This window comes from Carassius gibelio, chromosome B24 (assembly GCF_023724105.1).
Source record: "Carassius gibelio isolate Cgi1373 ecotype wild population from Czech Republic chromosome B24, carGib1.2-hapl.c, whole genome shotgun sequence".
Classification (NCBI taxonomy): Eukaryota; Metazoa; Chordata; class Actinopteri; order Cypriniformes; family Cyprinidae; genus Carassius; species Carassius gibelio.
This window is the reverse complement of record NC_068419.1, coordinates 13247884-13271392: the sequence shown is the minus strand read 5'-3', so window position 1 is coordinate 13271392 and position 23509 is coordinate 13247884. Positions and strand designations below refer to the sequence as shown.

At 38.0% G+C, this 23509-nt stretch overlaps 1 protein-coding gene across 1 annotated transcript; it reads left to right on the top strand.

Annotated features, from left to right (window-relative positions):
• The first annotated feature begins 15823 nt into the window (after positions 1–15823).
• On the top strand, positions 15824–22320 carry LOC128012943 (peptidase inhibitor 15-A). The gene is made up of 6 exons (XM_052595550.1): positions 15824–15983; positions 16585–16911; positions 17481–17599; positions 17756–17888; positions 18455–18570; positions 19161–22320. Exons 2-6 carry the CDS (start codon positions 16633–16635, stop codon positions 19294–19296), a joined length of 783 nt encoding a protein of 260 aa, XP_052451510.1. The 5' UTR covers positions 15824–15983; positions 16585–16632; the 3' UTR covers positions 19297–22320.
• The last annotated feature ends 1189 nt before the right edge of the window (positions 22321–23509 follow it).

The window sequence follows — 23509 nt, the reverse complement described above, 5'->3', positions numbered from 1 at the left end:
CCCCAGACGAGCCTCCATGAACAAGACAAGACTGACTGGAAATTTTCCAATGGACAAGACAAGACTTTCCAACATAACTTCAGGGGACATGACTTGACACTGGTCAGGGGCTAGAGCCATCTCTTGACTCTGGAGCTGATACTGGAGTGAACTCTGGGGCTGGAGCCGACACTGGAGCGAGCTCTGGGCCGGAGCCGACACTGGAGCGAGCTCTGGGACCAGAGCCAACACTGGAGCAAGCTCTGGTGCTGGACCCGACACTGGAGAGAGCTCTGGGGGGCACTCTCGGGCAAGGAAGAGGGCCATGAGCCATCCATTTCTCCTCATCCTCCTCTTCTGGTTTCAGGTGAATAGGGCAGCCAGCTTCGACGTTCAATAACTGACGCTAGACTGGAAACAACACAGTGTTTAAGTAATAGGGAGTAAACTAGCTCACGAGTTTGCACTAACATATAATATGGTAGAGCAATTAGTATCATATTTGGCGTGCTGTCCGAAGGGCATACTAATCCAATTGTAATAGGACTAGAAACACAACCAGAATAAAAAGTCACATGTATACACATCAATCAGACTGAATCTGCCAGATCCGATTCTGAAAATTTAGATCAGATTGTAAGGTGCGGTTTATTCCTTTTGTAATCCGAGCGAGAGAACATGTAAACACTTGATCTGATTGAAAACTGAAACTGGAAAATACTCTGCATGTGCAGTGACATAAAATTAGCATAGACGTATGACGAGCGAAACAAGCTGTTCTTCCTGATGAATAATGTGCCATAAATTAGTATTTAACCACCATAAATTAGTATTTAATCATCATAAAACTCCCCTTTCACTCAGCGTCTCAACATATCAACCCGATCACTTTGTTTAGTTTTCATGTAAACACTATGTTCGAATTCGTCAAATCAGAATTAATTAATTCCGATGGAAGCAAAAAGTGTCCAAATAAATGTACCTACCATATAAGGGCATAAGGAAACACGAGAGTGAACTAAGATATTGGCAGCACATAGACAGAAAACAACAACAAAACCGGAACACAAGTCTGACACATGTTAGCCATTTTACTTTGGTTACAATGATTATTGATGTGCATTAGGGGATTGAACAAGTGCACTTAATTATGTAAATTATTGTTTAAGACACTTACAATTGTCTGTCCCCTAAGAATGGTGCACTATATAATACATTCTTATCCCTAACAATAATAAATGGCATGCAATTTTCAAATACCATCTCTAAATAATTTGTGTAAGAATATGTGTAATTAAGGATCTCCATGATAAATTAACTAAACCCCTTTAGCTCTCCCACTATATAAATTACATAGCTGCTAATGCAGTTAGGCTATTGGAGATGCTTGCTGTTTATTAAATCTCTGTTTGTTTATGTAATGTCCAAAAGTTTCAAAAAATGATTTTGTTCATCATTATGTAGTTGGTCATCACAACGTGAACCCTCATACAACCAATTACAGCGAAAGTCACAGCAGAGGTTTCCCAAACTATGACAGAGTTTTCTTATCTTTGTTAACTGATTAAATGTTTTGCTTTACTTCTATTTTTACCATGTTTGGAACCTTGGAGTCTGCTTTTCCTGGCTCCAACTCCAGATTACTACAGTTACTGAGGTTTTTTTGACGATGGGAATGAGTTCAGAGAGATCTCTCCCCAGACTGTTCTGTTTGTGTTAATGTCATTGAGGGAAATGGCTTCTCCAGTGCATTTAAAGTTATGTTAGGTAGGTTTTCTCTCAGTTACCTCAGTCCTGAGGTATGCATATGTGTTAATGTTTTTTAATATTATATTTTGTTTTATTTCAACTTTATTTCAATGAACAAAAAATATAGCACAGCAGTCTGAGTCATCAAGTTATCAAAAAAAAAAAAAAGAAAACCTTTGTGATTTTAAATGATTTAACTGTTTCTAGGATTAATTCACCCTTGTTGTTTTTCATATATCCTTATTCATAAATCCTTATTATAACATGCAGGTTCATGACAAAACAAGCCATTAACTGTGACTTTCTGTGTATTTATTTTTTGTGTGGTTCCATCTTGATTTACTATAGTAGTGTGTGATGTTCAGGGTCATAGGTCAGCTAAAGGTTTGTCATTCTAACACCACAAAGGGTCCCAGCTTTCTGGAAGGGAGAAAAAATACACAAGGAGGAAAAGGTTACCTAACAGAGACATCAACATTTAAAACCTACTATGTAACAAGTAGTAAAATATTGATACAATACATTTATATGTCAATAGTGCCAAATGCTAACATATTTTTGGTTTATGGCCCTGACCACTAAAAACTAACTTCAGAGACTGCAGAGACCTATTTATTTTATGATAACTGGTAGATACCACTGGCTCAACTGTGTGGCGGAGCCAACATCAATAGCAGATCATACATTTTAACTCTGTGCATTTTCACTATATTCAGAACACCTGTATAATACACACCTATATCTATAACCAACTCATCTGGCATTATCTGAAATGATTGACTGTAATATGACAGAACTGTGATTGTCAGATGCATGCTGGAAACTGCTGGAAACTGCTAAAGAAATTAATTGTGAGGGAGGCATCAGTGGCCACATGGCTACTATTTGTGGAAAATCACGTGAAGTGAAGAAGTGAAAAGATGAGCCCAGCAAGCAACTGAAAGCATTTTCATTACAGTGACGCACTATTGATTTTCAGTCAAATGTAATGAAAAATGAATATTCTGGTTAAGTGCTTTGGCGAGACCTAAACACCATGCAGATGTGGTAAAACATGATGTCATGGTTTTACTCTTCGGGGTGTTGGAAGTCAAAACTTATCTGGGGCTGTAACTGCTTAGACACACCTTGCATAAATTCATAAACAGAGAGTAAAAGTAATTTACATTTTCCAGCCACTTTATTTCCAGGAAACAAGCTCATGTCTATGTTGTGCTAAAAAAAATAAAATGGCTTGCTATGGGAATGTAAGCCAAAGGAAAAATTGTGGGTGAAACTGACCAATGGTAGAGCCGCAGTCAAAACAAAGACTGAGGTGATGCAGATTTGTGTGTCTGCTTGCGTCCAAACACGAAAAAGTTGGACTCCAACAGCACAACGTCTAACTAATTATACTTATGGGTGTCCAGTGACGTATTTTGCACTTGGAGAGGCTACGTTTGTTTGGTCTGCTCAAAGCTAAAACAGCAAAGTCGAAAATAAAATAATAAATGAATCCAGAAACATCAAATAGTAATTCTAGTACACAATTATTGCAATAAGGCAGTGTTTTTAAAACATGCATGACTGTTAAATTCAACTTACAGATAAGGAGAGATGTGATTTGACAAACAGACGTCAGTCTTGTTTCCCCCCAAAGAATAAGCGTATTTGTGCGAGTTTCTTTACATCATCATGTGAGGTCAACGTTTGGTATACAGTGATGGGAATAAACCCCAAACTAGTCTAAAACAACATTCTCATGGTCATCTCTGGGTGAGCTAGCTAGGTAGCCAAGTTTTCACTGTCTCATTAAACAAGACAGTATCACAGATTTGTTTGAAATTAGAGAAAGACCTCAAAGTGAACCACCCTATTTAATATTTGATAAAAGCTGATACGCCCTTGCAGAAAGCTTTTTCTAAATCAAGACCTGCTGAGCATGTATATGCAGCAGGCCAGAGGGCCGAACGTGAAAACTGGGAGTGTGATACTCTTTGTTTTTGGAGACAATGAGGTCATGCGGCACAGTTTCATTTAGAATGATGGGTGACGGATTTAAAGACACAGAAATCATTAAATTGTAATGGATTCTTTGTTGAGTATGCCAAACAAAAGCACAAAAATTATGATGGATTTTCAATCACCATCACTGCTGCCAACATGCCCTAAAAAGACTCTGAATAGAAAAGGCCAAAATGGTCAATTAAGGGGACACAGTTTAGCACTGGAAATCTTTCATTACCAGCTTTAAATGCTTAGATCAACCTCTTTTTGAAGGATTGAGTACAATTTGACATTAAACCCTGTAGTGTACAGTTTCTATTATCTATCTAGTATCTTGTTACCTTGGAAGTTGCATTGAGGACATTTTGAAACTATTAGTCATAGCAACCAGAATCAGGACTCTTTTTGACAATACAAAGAGATGTCATCCCTTATGTTGAAAATAATATAAAACATGCCCATCTCCGTGACATTTGGATCAAGCGAATCACATGTTATTATGTACAGTAAATTAATCTACTTTTAACATAATTTTGTCAGTATTTATGTGTATTTGCATTAATACAAAGTTTTTTTATTTTGGAAAATTTGGTATTAAGGTTAAATCATGTCAGCAAAAACTGACTGTTTTGTTTGAAGTGTACAGCATTTAGGAGTGCATGTTTCTCACCAGAGGCTTTGTTCCGATACCTGCAGTTCACACGGCTCGCATGCTGTGGGTGTGTAGTGAAAAGCATGCGCATTCAGCTCTCGAGGGAGTTGGATGCGCTCTGCTGCGCTCATTGTGATGCATTTGCGGGACTACTGAGGGGGATGTGATTATTTCATCATATACCCGAATTTATAGACTGCATTTGCATGAGTGTGTTCGCCTCTCGCGGGAATAGCGATGCATTCACGGCAGCAGTTTCGCTTGCACTTGGTTTCTGTGGTAATCTACAGAAGTGGTTGGGCGGAGTGTGTTTAGCTCCCGCGGGAGCTGAATGCATGCTGTGCATTGCTTCACCTTTGGGGGGTTTAACATCTGCCTTATCTTACCCTTCACTTCTATATATTAATGTGCTGGATGGTTATGTGTGTATAATCCTTCTGTGAGATGGACTCTTTGCAGTGTTTTTCTGGGACCTGTAGGTTTCTATCCTTTATAGATAGGTCCTCTTTGAGCACCCCACTTGGCTGGATTCAGAAACCAGGTGCTAGCAGTTTTATTTCACTCGTCGATATTGTGTCTTCCTGGATCATGCGTCCAGGTCATAGGCTTCTGCAGGAGCCTCCTTGATCATCAGGAGCTTTCTTGATAATTTTCTGAAATCCATATGGTGGTAAGTGTGCACGTTGAACACTTTGAACGCTTTCTGAAATCCTGTATGGTAAGGGTTACGTGTATTAGCTTCGTTCCCTTTCTCTGAGTTGGTTAGACCCTGGTACCTTGGGCTCCACTCAACCAGTGTGTCTATGAACACTAATCTGTGAACAGATTCTTGGGAAGCTTTAAGTACACACGCTAAGCTCTGTGTACTTTCTGAAATCCTGTACGGTAAGGGTTACACGTATTAGCTTCGTTCCCTTTCTCTGAATTGGACAGACCCCGGTACCTTGGGCTCCACTCAACCAGTGTGTGTCTATTAACACACTTTGAAGCATCGCTCCCCTCAGCATTGAAGGTTATTGTGAGCATGGTGCTTCCTTTCGGGCGCTCAAGTTTTCTCCCCTTCTGAGGAGTTGAATTCCTTGCTCTGTGGGCTGTTCCCATGGTAGTTTAGCAGCACTCACCTTTACCAAAAAGGGTTGCCTATGAGCATGCTACTCCCTTTCTGAATTCGGAGTTCTCCTCTCACGTGAGAGTTGATTTCTCTGTTTTTCCAGAGCACCTGGAACCAGCAGCATCAGGTGAACTAGGCCCTTCATCTGCCTCTCTGATGCGCTGAATTTTTGGCTAGCTTGCAGTACGCTTATGCTTCTGATTTTAACGATCATGCTGTTGGTCGAGCCCCTTCACTCGTTGAGAGCTGGGTTTATGCTCCATCAGCTAGGTAACCTACTACTAGCAGTTCCAGCATTGGAACATGCTGTAGGTTGAGCTCCCCTCTCATTTCAGTGCTGGGTGTTTGCCCCTCCCTTCAGCTAGATATTTACTGCTAGCCATGCCAGCAATATACTATAGGCCGAGTTGATGACTCTCAAACATATTGGTTTTAGGATGTACCACTACCTCACCGGTGGTGACGTCATGGGCTGTCACCCGCCAACATGTTGTTGGTGTTTTTCAATGTATGCTTCAGACACTGGTCACGACAAGGGATTTTTCATAGCGACCCCTAGAGGACGCAGTGTCCGGTCCCCTTCACAGGAAACCATGATTACACAAGTAACCTGAAACCTTTTTTTCAAATCAGATTTAAACTACATATGGTTAAGGTTGCTTGAAATGCAATTCCAAATCTGATTTATGCAGATGCATCTTAAATTGGATATTAAAGAGCATTATTCTTAACGCAACGCACAACATTAACATCATAACCAATGACCAGGAATGCTGGAAGACACTGCACCCCTCGGTACACTGTGAAGTCGTTGGAGAGTTGGACTCGCAATCGAAGGGTTGTGATTTCGAGTCTCAGGCTGGCAGGTATTGTAGAGGGGAGGAGTGCATTTACAGTGCTCCCTCGATACCATGACTGAGGTGCCCTTGAGCAAGGCACCGAACCCCCAACTGCTCCCTGGGCACCAGACATCCCTAGTCTATAACAACAAGCCTCAGACGTCACACCCACAAACCGTGGGCTGGATGTCTGATACATATGGCACACAAAATTGGAAACACTTTCGTAGTTTCAAAGTCGTCATCGAATTGAATTAATTGAAAATGTGAGTGTAACGTTCTTTAAAGTTCACTTGGAAACAATGATGCTGTAATGCCAAACCCCCTCATGAAAGAAAGCCACCATGTTTACAACTATGACAATGAGTCTCAGCATAGACTCCTAACATATACGTCCAAGAGTTTACACAACAGTCTATCATAGTGGGGACATTTCCACGCCCCTAAACATGATGCGTCACAAAACAAAACTCGATTGGTTGCCTTTCCAGCTAGTCATATGGCCTCTTGGGCAGTCCTTGCCATTCAAAGCAGCCAAGGTTCCCAGACCTTCCGCCTTTAGTCTGAAGGTCTGGCTACGGGACACTAATAGCAACAGACGATAAAAAATACTTTTGAAAGTTATTCCAATTTTATAGTTCCTCTATGTTAGTATGATTAGTAGTTGTGTAAGGATTTTGCTTTTAAAATTAGAATGATTATATAACATTATAGTTATCATTGAAGTTATCATTCACTGTGTGAACGGGCCAGAGGTTTTCACTCATCCATTTGTCCTGTTGTCAGAAGTAGGACAAGTTCATTGAGTATCTTATGTCAAAAATAGAACAACGTATGGTCTACTATTCTAGGCAATGTTCTTTTGGTTTTTCACACAACACTGCAACTCTAAACTATTTTCTTTATTTGGTGGATTGCATTTAAATATGCTGTCTGTGGTATCTACAGCATAAATATGATCAATTAAAACAAACAAAAAAATCATTATTGTTATTATTATAATAAATAGAATTATTTGGCAAATAAATACAAAAATTCTGTCATTACAGAACAGCATTTTTGAAAGCCTACTAAAAATAGGCTTACATATTTTAAAATGAATTGTCTGCACCAAATGTCCCTTCTTTTATGAAGGTACATTCTTAGAAAAACACCATTATCATTTACAAACTGTTCTGTACATGCCAAATCAGGAATTTTAAAACAACCTGCTTATATCCCTGTACAGTTTTGCAGAAGTTGCATGATGAAAAACACAGTGGGGGAATAAATCTCCAAAAACATTTTGATTATGGGGAAAGGATTTATGATAGTTAAGATTTTAAAGACAAAGGCCAACTGAAAGAAGTATCTGCATCTATCTGCTCTACCACTTACTACATTTACTGATTTCCAGATGTACTGATGAAAGCACAGTATATGTACAAGTTTATCCTCCTGCACAAAAAGGGTGTTTCTTAGCAGTCAAGCATATAAGCAGATTGAACACTTCTTCAAATCCAGTTCCCATACAGGAAAACGGTTATCTCTTTTGCAGAAATTTCTCTTTGAAAAATAGCCCAGCCCTTTGAATCCTCTCTGAGTTAAACAAAGCTTGGAAACTTGAATTAGAAAGTGTTGTAATCTTGACAAAGACAGGGGTGTATAAAACACACTATTTCTTTCTTAATCCCTTAAATTGCTTTGGATGTACTGTACAATGTTTTCTGAAGTCAGTTCAGATATTTTTATCCACAAGAAAAGAGACACAAACAAAAAAGAAAGAAAGCAGCAGCATGTGATTTGGATGTACATATGACATACAACATTAAGTTAGAATTGCACATATGCAGTGTGGTTTGGATACATGCTCTTGAATTAGACAGGTAGAAAACCTTGGCTAGTCAATAAGGCTGAAACCGCCAGCTGCCAAAGCTGCAAGTCATCTTTCATCTGCTGTCTAGACAGCCCTCAGGCCTTCTTTAGTCACGGCCAATCGGCTTGCTCATTTTCACAACCAAGGGTGATCTGTAAGACCACGCTGGACACATTTATTCCCACCACAGCCAGACCAGAGATGTGCTCCAAAGCCACTATAAACAGGTAAAATGTCAGAGCATTCTGTCTGTTCTCCAAAATACACCATCTTTATGCACCATCCATAGTACAATGGCAGTTCCAAAGAAGTGATAATGCACCCAAAAACAAAAACTGAATCTGTTTGGAATCTGTATGACTTATGTTTTACCTTGAATGTACAAAAACAGCTAAAATATTCTCCAAAACATTTGTGTTCCGCAGAAGGAAATCATACAAGTTTGGGATGACAATTTAAAGTTTTGCTAAAATTATAAGCAAGCTTTTTATTATGAACTAAAACCAAAAACATGTTAAAATATAATGACAAAAATATAGTTGAAACAAATTAGCAACTAGCACAAATAGGTTTAAGCTGAAGCAGTAAAATGGCTGGAAATAAATAAAAACTAATACTGAAATGTAAATAAATTATGCCTAAATAGTAATATTAAATAATAATAATAATAATAATAATAATAATGAAAATGGTTAAAACACAAAATGAATACTGAAAAAAGGTATTTGAAATATTATTAAAAACTACAATAGAATATAAATAATACTAAAATAACATCATATACAACTTTAGTTTGGTGAAATACAGTGAATTTTCTCTAGGAAAAAAATGTAATTATATATTTGTATTTGTGCTTGATGTTGTATTCATGTACAACTTCATTCTCAGAAAAAAACGAAAAAAAAAAAACCACTGGCTAAGTTTAGACCTGTGGAGCATTTTGTGTTTACTCATGCCTTCGGCGTTTACATCAGAACCTCTTGTGAAATGTCTGAGGATGGCCACAAGTCAACTGCACCCACGCTTATAAGGTCCTGTCATCAAAGATGTCCATAAATGTCTTATATATGAGTGAGAATATTTTGGCTGTGCAGGAATGTAGTATGTTAAAAATAGCTACAGTAGCATGGAGATGCATAATCATGTTCCCACATCTCAGCTTTATTTACTGTGTGCAAGACAAGGTTCACACTCCTAATGTGCAGGTGTTGTTTCTTATATCTGCAGAAGACGTTTAACCTGTGGCTTATTGTAGTGTCTAGATTAGGATTCCTCTAACTGCACCAAGGTTGCAGCTGGACCTGGCTTTGTGCAACACTGTTTACACTTGATTTCGGGTTTAAGAGCTCACTTTTGTATGTGCACTTGTCAATCCTGACCATAATATGTTTGAAAACCTTTAAAGGACCCCATGAAAGCCTGTATCTAGACAACGTGGTGTGAAAACAGACCAACACTTTCAATTCCAGACCAACTCCTCATCTAATCATCAAAAATAGTAGTTGGTTTCAATCAAGAACATCTATAATACCTGATGATGTTTAAATGGTGATGTGAAAGGACTTTATTACACCACTTTTGATAATTATGCAGAAATATAAATATATTTCTGTCAACTCTGAGAGTTTAGCATGGTAACGTACACAAAAATGTGTTTGGTCTTGGCAGAATAGATCTGATGCGCAGCTGCAGCTGTGTTAGAGCAAGTACCAAGACTAACTTCTACTGCCACAGACAAAATGTTCATTTTGTTCATGTATGAAATACTGCTGCTGTACATATAAAATGAAACAACCTCCTTGTAAAACATACATGAAATCACCCCATAGCAGATCTATACAGGTGGAGCTGGGGAAGGTGGAGGGTTTCTGAAGCGTGCTGCAACTGCTTCAGATGAGTATTTTAATGTCGAGCAGCAAGCTCATTGGCTGCTCATGTGAAAACAAACCAGTCAGCTGCGCAGTGTGAGTATTGATGTAATTATATCAGGTTGAGTTAGAAGCCATTGGCCTGTGCCATCTACAGTGTTGGGAAGGTTACTTTGGAAATGTAATAGGTTACAGATTACAACTTATCCTATTTGAAATGTAATAAGTAGTGCAACTTTTCAATTACTTTATTAAAGTAATGCAACTGATTACATTTGATTATTCTTTTTAAATTTCTAATGTTTTCAACTGTTAAACATTTTCAAACATGTTAAGATTATAATATTTCAAAGGAGACATTGACAGCGATTGGCTGTTTTATTGAGAAGGCTGGACTTCCTTTGATAGAGCGGCCATATTGAGTGCTGAATTTTTCCCCATTCAGAACTATACGAGTGACACATGGGCATTCTATAGTGGTATTGGTGGTGTATATACACGACAAGAGGGCACTGATAAATTATGTAATATTTAGAAATATGAATATTTATATTTTTTATTAAATGGGCATACCAAATTTGAATACTGATAAAAAGGTTAAAAAAATATTTTTTTTTATTTTTCCTTCCATCAAGTCATTGGCAAAAATGCCAAAAAGCCAAAAATGTCTTTTTTTGTTTTTACAGTGAGCAGAATAATTACCAAAAATCAACGGCTGTGCCTTCGACATAAGCTAGGTGACATATCAGAATGCTAGTTTGTAAGTCAAATCTGAAGCAGGACGACTGAAACCCATAGCAATTCTCTATGGCAACAATGTCTCAAACTGACTCATGTGACTGATAAGTGTTGAAAAGGTTACTTTTGATTAATATTGAAAGAGGGTAGGGCTTTGAACCAGTGCTTTATTTTTCATATCATATGCACTGCATGTGACAGCACTGACCACAAAGCTCCAATATGGCTTCAGCAGTGTACTCTAACTTGAGGGGAAATTTTACAATGCACTGTGAAATATCGAACAAGATTAGCCTTTTAAAAACAATGGTATTAATTCCATGCAGTAAGATCAAGACAAAGGTTGAACTTGGCCAAGTAACAATGTGAAACATTTGGACATATCATAATACACGGATATGACGTGGATAAGCCACTATTGACACTCCACCTCATGTTTATGTCTATATATCATCTCAATAAGAACTAGATGTGCCAATTTCTAAGCACAAAACATACTAATGATTTCCACACTGGAAAAAGATCCCTGAAAGTCTGTGCCTTTTAATGACTACAAACAAAAACAAATTCTCAGTGACTGTTCGAATCAAATAACAACTGCAGCGTAGCCCTTAAATTTGACCCCTGAGGGCAGACTCTGGTTTTGCTAGCCTGGATGCAGCGGTGTTTTAGTTTCATTCACACATCGATGACTGCTAAGTGATTTTCCTAGACAAGCTGTTTTCTGCCAGAGAAGAAACTAAAGCCTTCGGGTGGAGTTCACAGCTGTGAGTCTGTGTCTGAACGCATGGGCCGAAAGCACACTGGTGAACTCCATCAGAGCAGCAGAGCTTTCGCGAGGCCACTGAGAGGGAGCGTGAGGGGAAACTTGGAACGAGGAAATAAGTAAATAAATGTTCTGTCTGAAAAGAGTGGGCTTCTCCATAACAGTCGTCTACTCTTAGACTATCCCCCACAAACGAGAAGTGATTGCTTGTTTCACTGTGTGATCATTAAACGTGGTCTAATTACCTGTGGCAGTGGTGACTGTTGATGTTATAGATTAACATTTATATTCCAGAGACCCGAAAGAATTGAAATAACACAGGGAGACCACATTTTTTGATGGCTAATAGATACCCCTTGTCTTACAACAATGCAAGGAATGAATCTTTGGTCGAGTAAGGAGACGACAGATATCTTTTCCATTAAATGAGATGGCCGAAGCATCTGTCCAGCATGCATCAGTAAAATGAGGGCAGGTGCAGTAAGGTCATAGTAAAGGCTGTCTATTAGTATGTTCACAATTGAATTTGGATTGGCCTTCTGATGGAGTTTGTTGTTTTGACACAGGGGCAGGGTGAATTTGACTTGACTGTCAATGTTACTTGACACAAGTGACATTTCTTTTTAAATCGTGTACAAATCTAGACATATGGGGTAGATCTAACACTATGATTTTCCCACGGGGAGCACAGACTGTCTGATAAAAAACAACAGCTTTCACAATGTAGCTGTATGTCGGTGCCATTTCTCACAATTCTAGGCTTTAAAGACTATCAATTCCAAGAAAGTTTTGAAACCACTGCCATTTGTGTGGAGGATGGGGCTGCTTCTGCGTCACGTTGCTTTAATTTGTCCTCCGGCTGCCAAAGAAAATGATTCAACTGCTGAGGGGGTTTTGCTCTTGGCTCACTAACTGCTATGGCTCACTGGATTGGCTTGATTCCGACGCTGAACAAGTGCAATCTGTACAGTCTAATGAATTATTATAAATAAGACAAAGGAAAATAAAGTGGAGAGCAATTGCCCTAAAGTATAAAACTGCTGGACTTCCCCAAGTTATTCTTGAATGTCCTAATTACTGACCATTTAAGCCAGTATAAGACTATTGTTGTATTGTAACTATAGACTTTATGGTGCAGCTTAACAGACAGACCTTTAAACCAGTTTATAGTCTTTAAAAACAAATTCAGTTGAAGTGATTGATTAACAAGAGTATAACCCTGCATATGGATGCTAGGCATAATATGGTATAGGAGACCCACATTACTTGAGTTGTATTGTCTGACAGTTTTCAAATCGAATTGTTAGAGAAGCACTCCAAGAGTGCAGATATAAAAGTACAACAGCACTGGGACTTTTCACTGTTTATATCACTTTACTTGTCTGTGTTTGTTCCAGGCAGACATAGTTTGTGAAATGGTGATGGGGATTTTTTTTATGTTACACCAGTAGGTGGCGGCTTAATGAGTGATTCTTTAATTTCTTTTTTTAAATATAAATATATATATTTGGAATTGTATGCCTTTATTGAGATAGGACAGGTAGGCAGGAAACAAAGTAGGAAAGAGAGGGGGATGGGATTGGGAAGGTTGGGGGTTCAGGAGGCGGTGTGTGTGTTCACTGCTGAGTGTGTGCACTTTGGATGGGTTAAATGCAGAGCAGGAATTCTGAGTATGGGTCACCATACTTGGCTGAATGTCACGTCACTTTCACTTTTCTTTTTTAATGAGGCGAAGCCAGAGAAGTGGAGTCCAGAGGCAGTGGATGGTCGACAACTGACCAAGGCATAGCCTGAGGGACGAGGGAGCGCAGTGGAGCTATTGGGATGACGGACCATGGTGGAGACAAGGGAGCCAGAAGCCAAGGTGGAGCCGATGGGTCAGAGGACCGAGGTGGAGTCCAGGTCTTGAAGGTTGGAGACGGAGACAGGGGATCCTCCAACCCCAACGTAACTGGTGACAGGAAGTCCCGAAGCACAACTGACCCACTAGAAATGGCATGCTGAGTGTGAGCTGAGGGGCTGACAGGCACCAGCGGAGATGGAGCTGAGGAACTGGCAGGTATAAGAGGAGGCAGGAGAGGGAGGCTGGGGGAGAACACTGGAGGACAGGAGCTGGGCGGAACCAGCGGAGACGCAGGAGTTTCAAAGCTGGACGAAACCAGCAGAGACGCAGGAGAACTGGATAATGCCTCCCCAAACCAGCCTTTTGATCTATTTTAAAACAGTTCATTAGTTCCTCATAATGTGGTCCAGAGTGTGGCCGGGGCTTCCCTCCAAGCTCTTGATTTCCACCAAACTCCCTCGGGAATGGAAGATTTTGCCGGCTCACCCACTTGGTCAAATGATGACTGAGGTCAATGCTCTGCTAGGTCACAACGGGCTCAGGCTCTCCGTCTGCAGTGTAACTCCGCTCAGGCAGTAACTCCATGCAACGTGCTGGCTGGTCTCTGGTTCGTGAGTGGGGCTGGAGATGACCTCCTCGGCAGGGCATACGGAGAAATACAGTCCATTTTTCTCCAGCACCCACTCCACAAAATGCAAGAGTCATGAAACAAGTGAAAAACAAATTGAATAGTTCCCTAAATTGATTTGTTAAAAGTTCCCCATTATGGGGGAACTTTAGAATATTACCTTTCATGCGGTGTGTCATGCGGTGTGTCATGTATGTGAACATAAACTATCTGCAAAGTTGTAAAGCCGACAGTGCACAATAAATAAAGTCATTGTATATAAAAAAAAAAAATAAATAGTCAGCTTGCAATTGTCTAAACGAGTCATTAGAGATTTGAATCTTATTGTGTTACGGCTCTATATCATGAAGTAACACATTTGCATAATGTCCACGCACGTTTTGCATCACCAGCTTGCCTGCCCAGAAACAAAGTAACATTTTTGTGACGCGTGGTTAACATCATGTTGAGAAAACGCTTTATTCTACACTGTGAGAGTAAATTCGTTTTATCACATCTTTTAATTACCAAACTTGTCAACACCTGTCAACACACTCCAGTTGTGCTTGCAAATCAGTCTCTTCTTGATCAGCCACTTCAACCGTTTCATCATCATACTTCAGCTTGATTTGGTAAGGTACAATTTATACCGTTTTTTCTATGTATTGACAAGTCTCCAGGGCTGTCATTCCGTCATGGTAATGGATGTTTCGTTTTTAATACGCACCGTACGCAGTACACCAATTCAGAGACAATCTCTACGGCTCTGGACCAATCACAAAGGACTGCGCCATCTGACCAATCACAGCAGTGAGGACTCATGGAATGGAGGGGTTTAAAGAGACTGATTAGTTGAACTGCTTGGGACGAGTTGTTTATAAATCATTTTTAAAATGAGGTAAAATTAATTGCATGCATGTAAACCTGTTTTAGGAGACTCATAAAACAATATTAGCAACCTTAAAAATTGCATAATAAGGGCACCTTAAAAAAAAACACTGAATAATTTAGGAATCAAACAATTGATCATTAAATCATTAAATAATTCATTCAACACTGAATCTATCCAGAATGAACAGCTCTTTTGTGATTTGCAGTTGTTAGTTTGGAACAACCTTTTTTGGTGTAAAAAAGAAGAAACTGAGAATAAATGTGTCTAAATTATTCTGTTTTACATAATTTTTTATTTAAGTATTATATCACACACTGCCTCCTAGTTATTCCAGTAGGTTTGTGAATCTGTGGCTTAATAAAGTCCTAGTTCACTACACAAAAGAGGACCATCTTTTCTTATTTTTTTTTTCTTTCTTTAAAAGAGTACATAAGGTTTTTAAGTTTTACAACCAGTTTGCAAGAGCACTCTTCATGCTTTTTTGTACTATAATTTTTTTTCACAGTTATAGATAAATTGTGTTATTTCAACATAATACCTTAATTTTAAGTAAATAAGATATCGGACCATTATATTAGCCTAATATATGAGACACCCTGTACTAAAAAACAGTTAAAGGCATTTAAACAAATTAGTTACAAAACTCCTTGCTTTATTAATACTCATATATTTGTTAATTTGGAGCTTCTTAAATATCCATCGCAATGGACTAAGCTACATCTAGGGGTCAAGGATTCACTTGCTTATCTTATGTTTTCTTTTCTACTCACGCCAGCTGTGCAAACTAAAAGCAGATGTTTTGATTAAGCCTGCTTGGATCTGCCAGGAAATGGATAAAAGAGACGCAGTATTACGTCTCAGATGATGTCACGCTTCAGGTGACGGATGGGGTGGATCCCAGTGCACCTTCAAAGCCAGAATACTTCCTGAACCGGTACCTCAGCCATATATAAACCCTCAGTGCTTCTCAGCAGGGAGAGAGGGAGAGAGAAATAACTCTCGAGTTCACAGTGAGTCAAAGAAAAGCTGCTGCTGGACAGACTCCGGCAATAAGGAGACGTGTTTATATCCACAGGCTGCTCTAGCATCTCTGAGAAGGTAGGAACATTTTTGTGCTCGAGAAATCTTTATACTTAGATTGTATGTTGGTAAACTGATGCATGGATTCTAGAGGCAAATGTGTGTAGAGATAAATATTGAATGACCAGCTGAATTTCATGTTAGTTGTTTTAAGGAATACGTTTTTTATTTCTATAAATGTCAAACCCTTTAGCAAAAATCAATAAAAATTCATATTAATTTTCAGTCAGCTTTTACATTTTTTTTTAAGTGTGTGTGTGTGTGTGTGTGTGTGTGTATGTGTGTGTTTGTCATTTTTTATGACACTTATGGCTAATGTTGACAGTAATATTGAAAACTTTTATTTGCTGCTTTATTTTGAAAAGTGGTGTAAAAGTTAAAACCTGCATTCATAAGTTCATTGCAATTTTACAATCAATATGAATTTAATTACTGAACTCATACAATTGAGTAGAAATGGTATAAAGTATTCTGAAAAAAAAAATATTGAAAGCAAAGATGTAATAATGATAAAAAATGTATTTATATTGTTGGTTTTATGGTACAGGAAGGGTCAAATGACATAATACAGTTTATTGCATTCTCTAATGAATGGGAATCATTTGTGTTTCACATGCAGATTGTGCAAAAGGAATAGAAACCTCTCGCCACATCCCAGCCATCAATCATGAATGAAAACCACTTGGCTATCGACATTCTGCTCTTGTGTATATCCTGTGGAACAAGTGCACTGGCAGCCTTCAATCCCACTGCCTCTTCATCTCTTCCAGCAACCAATTTCACTGATATTGGCTCTGCGCCTCCAAAATATCTCACTGAAGCCGCAAACCTTCCCAAAACCAGACGGAAACGTTATATTTCCCAGAACGATATGCTTGCGATACTTGATTACCATAATAAAGTAAGAGGGAAAGTTTTCCCTCCAGCCTCAAACATGGAATATATGGTAAGTTACTTACAATAATTACCATTTTTGAAATAAGTAGCATATGATATAATCAGGAACAGTTTGGACTTGCTTGTTTGAACTTTTGCTCTACACCCTCATTGCAGTTCACTGGGTTCAGTTGTTTTATTTATTTCATTGTATAATTAGCTGGCACTTTGCCTGGAAAGCGCATTGCTGCTGTTGTAGTTGGACACGTGAGTGTTGCACAAGTAACGCGCTCATCGCAGGATGCAGAAACGACATACTTCTCTGTGTCCATTTGGCACCAGCAGCTGTTGAGCAGATTTAATTGGCTCGGACCACCAAAGTTGATCCTCTGCAGCATAGATCAATGTGCTTAGACTAAAGCTAAGCACTGAAATACTTCCAAAAGTGCACAGCCATGGGAAATGCTGTAGTGTATCAGATATGTTTCAGTAGATCCAAATGTTAAATTTTCTTTAATAATTCTCTGATTTGACCAAGATTAAAGGGGTAAAGCTTATTGAATGATCCCTTAATCTAATTATGCAATTAATACATGTATTTATTTTAGTGGACTGATAAAAGTGTATTACATATCTCAGGTCTGGGATGACACTCTTGCAAAGACGGCTGAACAGTGGGCATCCACGTGTATTTGGGAGCACGGTCCTCGCAATCTTCTTCGATTTCTGGGTCAGAACCTTTCAGTCCGAACTGGAAGGTATGCATCTTCACCACCATCATTCCCAGTTTATGATCAGTGATGTTTCCTATGGTTATTTTCCACTATACCCAAGGGCATTTGAGCCTGAAAGAGCAAGGAAAGCATTTCATCACACCATAATAAGATTTGGTACTATGTTTGGATCGTTTACAGATACAGGTCCATTTTGCAGCTTGTAAAGCCCTGGTATGATGAAGTGAAGGACTATTCTTTTCCCTATCCTCGAGACTGCAACCCCAGATGTCCCCTTAAGTGCTACGGGCCTATGTGCACTCATTATACACAAGTGAGTTGATTATGATGATGTTTGTGTAACTAATTTCTTCAGGTACACAACCATTCAAAAGTTTGGGTTGAGTTATATATGTATTTTATTATTTATATGCATGTGGGGTTTTTTTTATGAATACTTTTATTTAGCAAATTATCATTACATTGTTCAAAAGTGACCGTAAGACCATAAAAATATATAAAGATATATATATATTTCATCAAAGAATTCTGGAAAAAAAGATATCACAGTTTTTGCAAAAAAAATATTAAGCATCACAACCATTTTCATCATTGATAATAAGAAATGTTTCACCAAATCAGCACGTAAGAATGATTTCTGAAGGACCATGAGACACTGAAAACTGGAGTAAAGGCTGCTGAGAATTCCGCTTTGCCATCACAGGAATACATTACTTTTTTAACTATATTAAAATAGAACATAGTTATTTTAAATTAGAATGATATTTCAGAATATTCCGAAAATAAATGGAACTTTGGTGAGCATAGTATACTTTTCGAACGGTGGTAAATATCATTAAAACTTGACCGTTGCTCACTTTTTGCCTCTGTTGTTACCAGATGGTGTGGGCAACCTCAAATAAAGTAGGATGTGCCATCAACACATGCCATAATATGAATGTTTGGGGCTCAGTATGGAAGAGGGCAACATACTTGGTGTGCAACTATTCTCCAAAGTAAGTACAGTATATGTTTTCTTGTGCTTTAGCTAAGCTAAACTGCTAAACCCAAGAGTGAAACTCTTTAGTAACATAATTAGGCTAAGCTAGCAACCTGACACGTCTCTGTTAAAACATTCTTGACGTGGACATCCATGGGGCATTCTGGTTCAAAGACCTAGACGACCTCTTGCATTCCTGCCACATGTGGAATTTTAGTGGAATTCTACCTCTAATTCAAGAATCAAAGCACCGTAATCTTGTGTGGCTGGTGACTTGTTACTGACTTGTGACCTCCTTTTTCAGTCTTCTGAGGCGGCGCACTTCAGAAAAGTCTTAGGCTACTGCAGAGCATGCTATTTATAAACACTAGTTAGGACCCGACTTGCTAACTGAGAGCTAGTTAAAGTAGATCCAGATTGATTTAAAGCTTGTCTTCTTAATATAGAAGCACTGTTAGAAATGGAAATGTACAGTCTAGTTAATACATTTATGTCCTTATCAAACTTCATCTGACACCTCATGAAGCACAATTTTAAATATAAATACATGTGGTTAACTTTGTCCATTGGTGTGTAATTGATAGTTGTTGCTATTGTTGTTTACAGGGGGAACTGGATAGGTGAGGCCCCGTATAAAGTAGGTGTTCCTTGCTCCACATGCCCTCCGAGCTATGGAGGTTCATGCAGTAACAACATGTGCTTTCCTGCTGTGAACTCAAATTACCTGCACTGGTTTAAATAAACACAGACAGAATGCACATGCCCCATCACAGAGACACTGTCCCTCATGGGAATTTGCACAACATTCCTGTATCACCCTGTTTTTTTTTTTTTTTCTTTAATATATGGGCCATATAGGACCATGGGTTGCAAGGCAGCATTATTTTTTAAAGATATGTAAATAACTTATTTTTCAATGTTTATATCATGTATTATATTGCTTTGAGTATAAACCCAATGGTTTATTTCCTGAGAGGGACTCTACTGTGATCTGTCAAGACATGATTGGTGCTTACAGTATTCAACTGTAAAGGCCCATTCACACCAAGGATGATAACTATAAAGATAACGATAACGATATAGTTCTAAAAATCATTAAAGAATAGAAGAGTCCATACCACAGCTATAATTCTTGGAATAACTTTTTTCACAATTTTTTACAAACACTGACACCCAGTCAGAATCCATCTTGCTATAATGAGCTGGAGAATTTAAAGCGGCAGAGGTGCGTGCACTTAATTTTTGTAATCTTTATAGTTATCGTTCTTGCTGTGAACCGGTCTTAACTGTACTCTGAGAACACAAGGTGCAATTGCCAAAACTCCCATCAGGCTTTGTTGGCAAGTCTAATGTTGCAAATTGTCTGTAGTGCCAGACTAGTCTCAATAGTTTAAAAGGCTAGTTCACCCAAAATGAAAATTCTGTGATTTACTCATTCTGAACTCGTATGACTTTCTTTCATCTGTTGAAGAAAAACTAAGATATTTTGTAGAACTAGATGAGTTTCAGCTGTTTTTGTGTACATTATGAAATCAGAAAAGTCATATGAAATCCTTTCAAACCTCATTTATGTCCTTTCTGGAGTTTGAAAGTTTTGGAACCAGTTGTCTTTAATTGTACACTCAGAAACTGCTGAAACATTCTTGTATATATTTTCTTTTGTGTCCCACAGAAAAAAAGTCTCATTTACTCCTCTTTATGTCATTCCAAACTTGATGCATGAAACATTTACTCATCTTCATGTCGTTTCAAATGACCTCTATGACAATAGAAGTCAATATGAAGTATAACTATTTGGTAACCAGCACTCTTCAAAGTGTGTTCTTTTATGTTCATGCAAGTTTGGAACAACATTCAACATATCTCGTAAATAATGACAGAATTTAAATTTTTCAGTGAACTATCCATTTAAATCAATGCAATCAATTCACTTTAGTTTGTGCAGCTTGTTTTGTGTGATGTCATATCTATTAACCCTGGAGGTTGGCTTTTGGTGCTTCAGTTCAAATGTTAAGCTAGCTCTTCTTGAAGTGATCTGGAAACAACAGTACTTCGCTGGCTTGAATACACTCCCTTGCATTCTTAGTAATGCTTTGCTTTGGGTCTTCCTTTTTGGAAGGTTTCCACATGCTTAAAGCCTACTTCTTTGGGCTTCGAAATCATGGAATGAAAAAAACTCTGAATTTGCAACCCCAGAAAGAGCATTTAGTGAGATGGCTAATCATGCTGCAACCTCATTAAATGTTGAGGCGGATTAGCATGGAAATATGTTTGATGTGTAAATGCACCTTAAAATTTTTTTTTATTTTTTTTTTTTATTGTTTTTATTTAGAAAGCTGTCATTTACGGTGATTTTTTACATTTTATATAAAAAAAATATCATTTGTACATACATTTTATTATGATTTCAGCAGTATATTCTCTACAGTGCATGCATAACAGTGGCACACAATTGCATTGTATTGCATTGTGTAGATTTCACTCTTTGAACGGCATCACACAAGCACTTAGGAAATCTACCCGGCAGTACTCTGCTGTAATCGGAACATGGAGGAGGGGGTATAAAGAGCTATTTATCCCTTTCCCTCCATAGATTCAGCTTGGTCAACATGACTTCATTTTATTTTGACTTCAACATGATTTTCATCTGTTAAATTCTGTTCTGTAAAATATTATTTGTCATAGACTGCATTTCTCACTGTGTTAATATGTCTTTGCAGACCTCAAATCTTTTTTTTTTTTTTTTTTAAATGTGCTAAACAAGTTATGGTGCTAGTTTTAATGAGCATAATGTTAAATGTGTGTATTTCCACCTATTGTTAACACATCATATACAGTACATAATGCCACCTGTATTTCAGTAACACTCTATTTATCATTTGAAATAAGCTGTACATAGCCCTTTTATACAAATCTATCTATCTATCTATACAATTTGTTATTTAAACTTGTCGTTTTGTTCCTCATTGCAGACTACACTGTTCAAAAGTTTGGGGTCAGAGATATTTTAAGAAATGAATACTTTTATTCAGCAAATTGATCAAAAGTGACAGTAAATTAATTTATGGTGTCACAGATTTCAATTTAAAATAAATGCTGTTCATTTGAACTTTCTATTCATAAAATAATCAAAAACTCCTGACAAAAAATAATAAGCAGGTTTTTTTTTTTTTATAAACTGATAATAACAAGAAATGTTTCTTAGGCACCAACTCAGTATAATAGAATGGTTTCTGAAGGATCATGTGGCATGATAATGGCTAGGGGAAGACTAGGGTAATGGCTGCTGAATAAATTCTATTTTAAAATATATGTAGAAAAGTTTTTTTTTTTTCTTTAGACAGAATTATTATTTAACACTACTCTCTTTTTTATTATTGATAAAAAAATAAAAAATAAATCAAATAAATGTGACCTTTGTTAGCAACTTTGATTTTTCAAAGATTTTAACGACCCCAAACTTTTGATTTCTTTCAAATAACAGCCATCAGCAACAAATATTTTTTGGTGAGAGTTTTGGATCAAGACTGGTTGTTGAAAGAGAAATCATCAGTGCAGGTCGACGGCTGAAACTATTTTGGCCTTCGGCCTGCAAACAAAAACAAATGCAATGAGAAACCTAATTATTATTTGAAGTATATGTGTTTTATAGACGTTTAAACAATACCACCACCCTTGCTGATTATTTAAATGAATGTTGTATTTATACTTTTTAATCAGACTGCTTGCTGACATATTTTGTATTGTTGAATAAAGCTGAAAACCATTTTGCTTCACAGTTAGTTTTTCTTCAAATGTGTTCAAAACGTGTATAGTCCCTCCTTTTTCTCTGTCCACCCATCCCCTTCTCTTGTTTTCTCTCCCCTCTCTCTTTACACAGAAACAGACAGAGCTGATAGTAATTATGGGATCTTCTGAGAAACTCTTCCTCATCCCTGCTCTTTTGATGCTGTGTTTACAATTTCACTTAAGCTTTGTCATTTTAAGACCACTTCCTTGATATGAAAACTGGTTACAATTATACCTTGATAAGAAAACGTTGACTTTGGCCCAGGCGTTACCCATCTACATAAACAATAATATGTATATGGTCTTCCGAGAGGGACCCTTGGGTCTGCAACGGAGCGAATGAAACTGATGAACTCTGTGAAAGCTACAGGCTCCGCCTCGTGCAGGCAGACAGACTCTCACCGCTACCAAATTCAGCCGATTTGGGAGAAGTATGCAGATTTCGCAGGGAAATATGATGCCATAAATGTTTTGATCTATTGGACAGACACAGCTGTTCTTCTACAGACTTCCAGCTGTGAAAAGAGGCAGATTCCTGCCAATGGCGTACAAAGAATAACAGGTCATTGTACCCTTTTCTAAACCTTATGGTATGCGGTAGCCGTGTAGAAAATATGCCAAAACATTAAAAAGGTAGTGTTTCACAGGAAGGATGAAGTGGGTGTACAGTAATTCTGAATGGGCAGGCTACGCCATGCACCAAAATTTGACCATTTACTAGCTTTTATACTGGTCTTAATGTGCACAATTCATTCAAATTGTTTTAAGTAAAAAAAATGTTAGTCTTAATAATCTTTAATCAAAATGTAATAATGCACTTCCTCTCAAAAGACTTTCCTTTCCCGCTAACGTCAAGCTGATGGAACTGATAGGGAAAATAGCCAAACATGCCATCTGATTCTCTCCAACTGTGTAGCAAACAGAAAGGGCGACAAACTCTATTTTCATCTGCTTCTGTCCCGAAACTCTGATTGATCCCCATCCTCAGACAAACATCATTACTGCCCTACCAAAAGCAGATGTGCAGAGCTTGTCATACTATACCCAAAAGCACTTAAGGCTTTAAAGCACTATCTGAAGGTGTTTTAACTAAGTACAGAGATAAGGGTGTAAATACTTATGATATAAATATGTAAAGTTGTCAGAAATATATTGTTTGCTTTGTC

Excerpts from the sequence above, each read along its gene's own strand:
- LOC128012943 (XM_052595550.1), top strand. The coding sequence starts at position 16,633 with ATGAATGAAAACCACTTGGCTATCGACATTCTGCTCTTGTGTATATCC. Across the intron at positions 16,912-17,480 it reads CCTCAAACATGGAATATATG|GTCTGGGATGACACTCTTGC; the intron begins GTAAGTTACTTA and ends TACATATCTCAG. Across the intron at positions 17,889-18,454 it reads TGTGCACTCATTATACACAA|ATGGTGTGGGCAACCTCAAA; the intron begins GTGAGTTGATTA and ends TGTTGTTACCAG.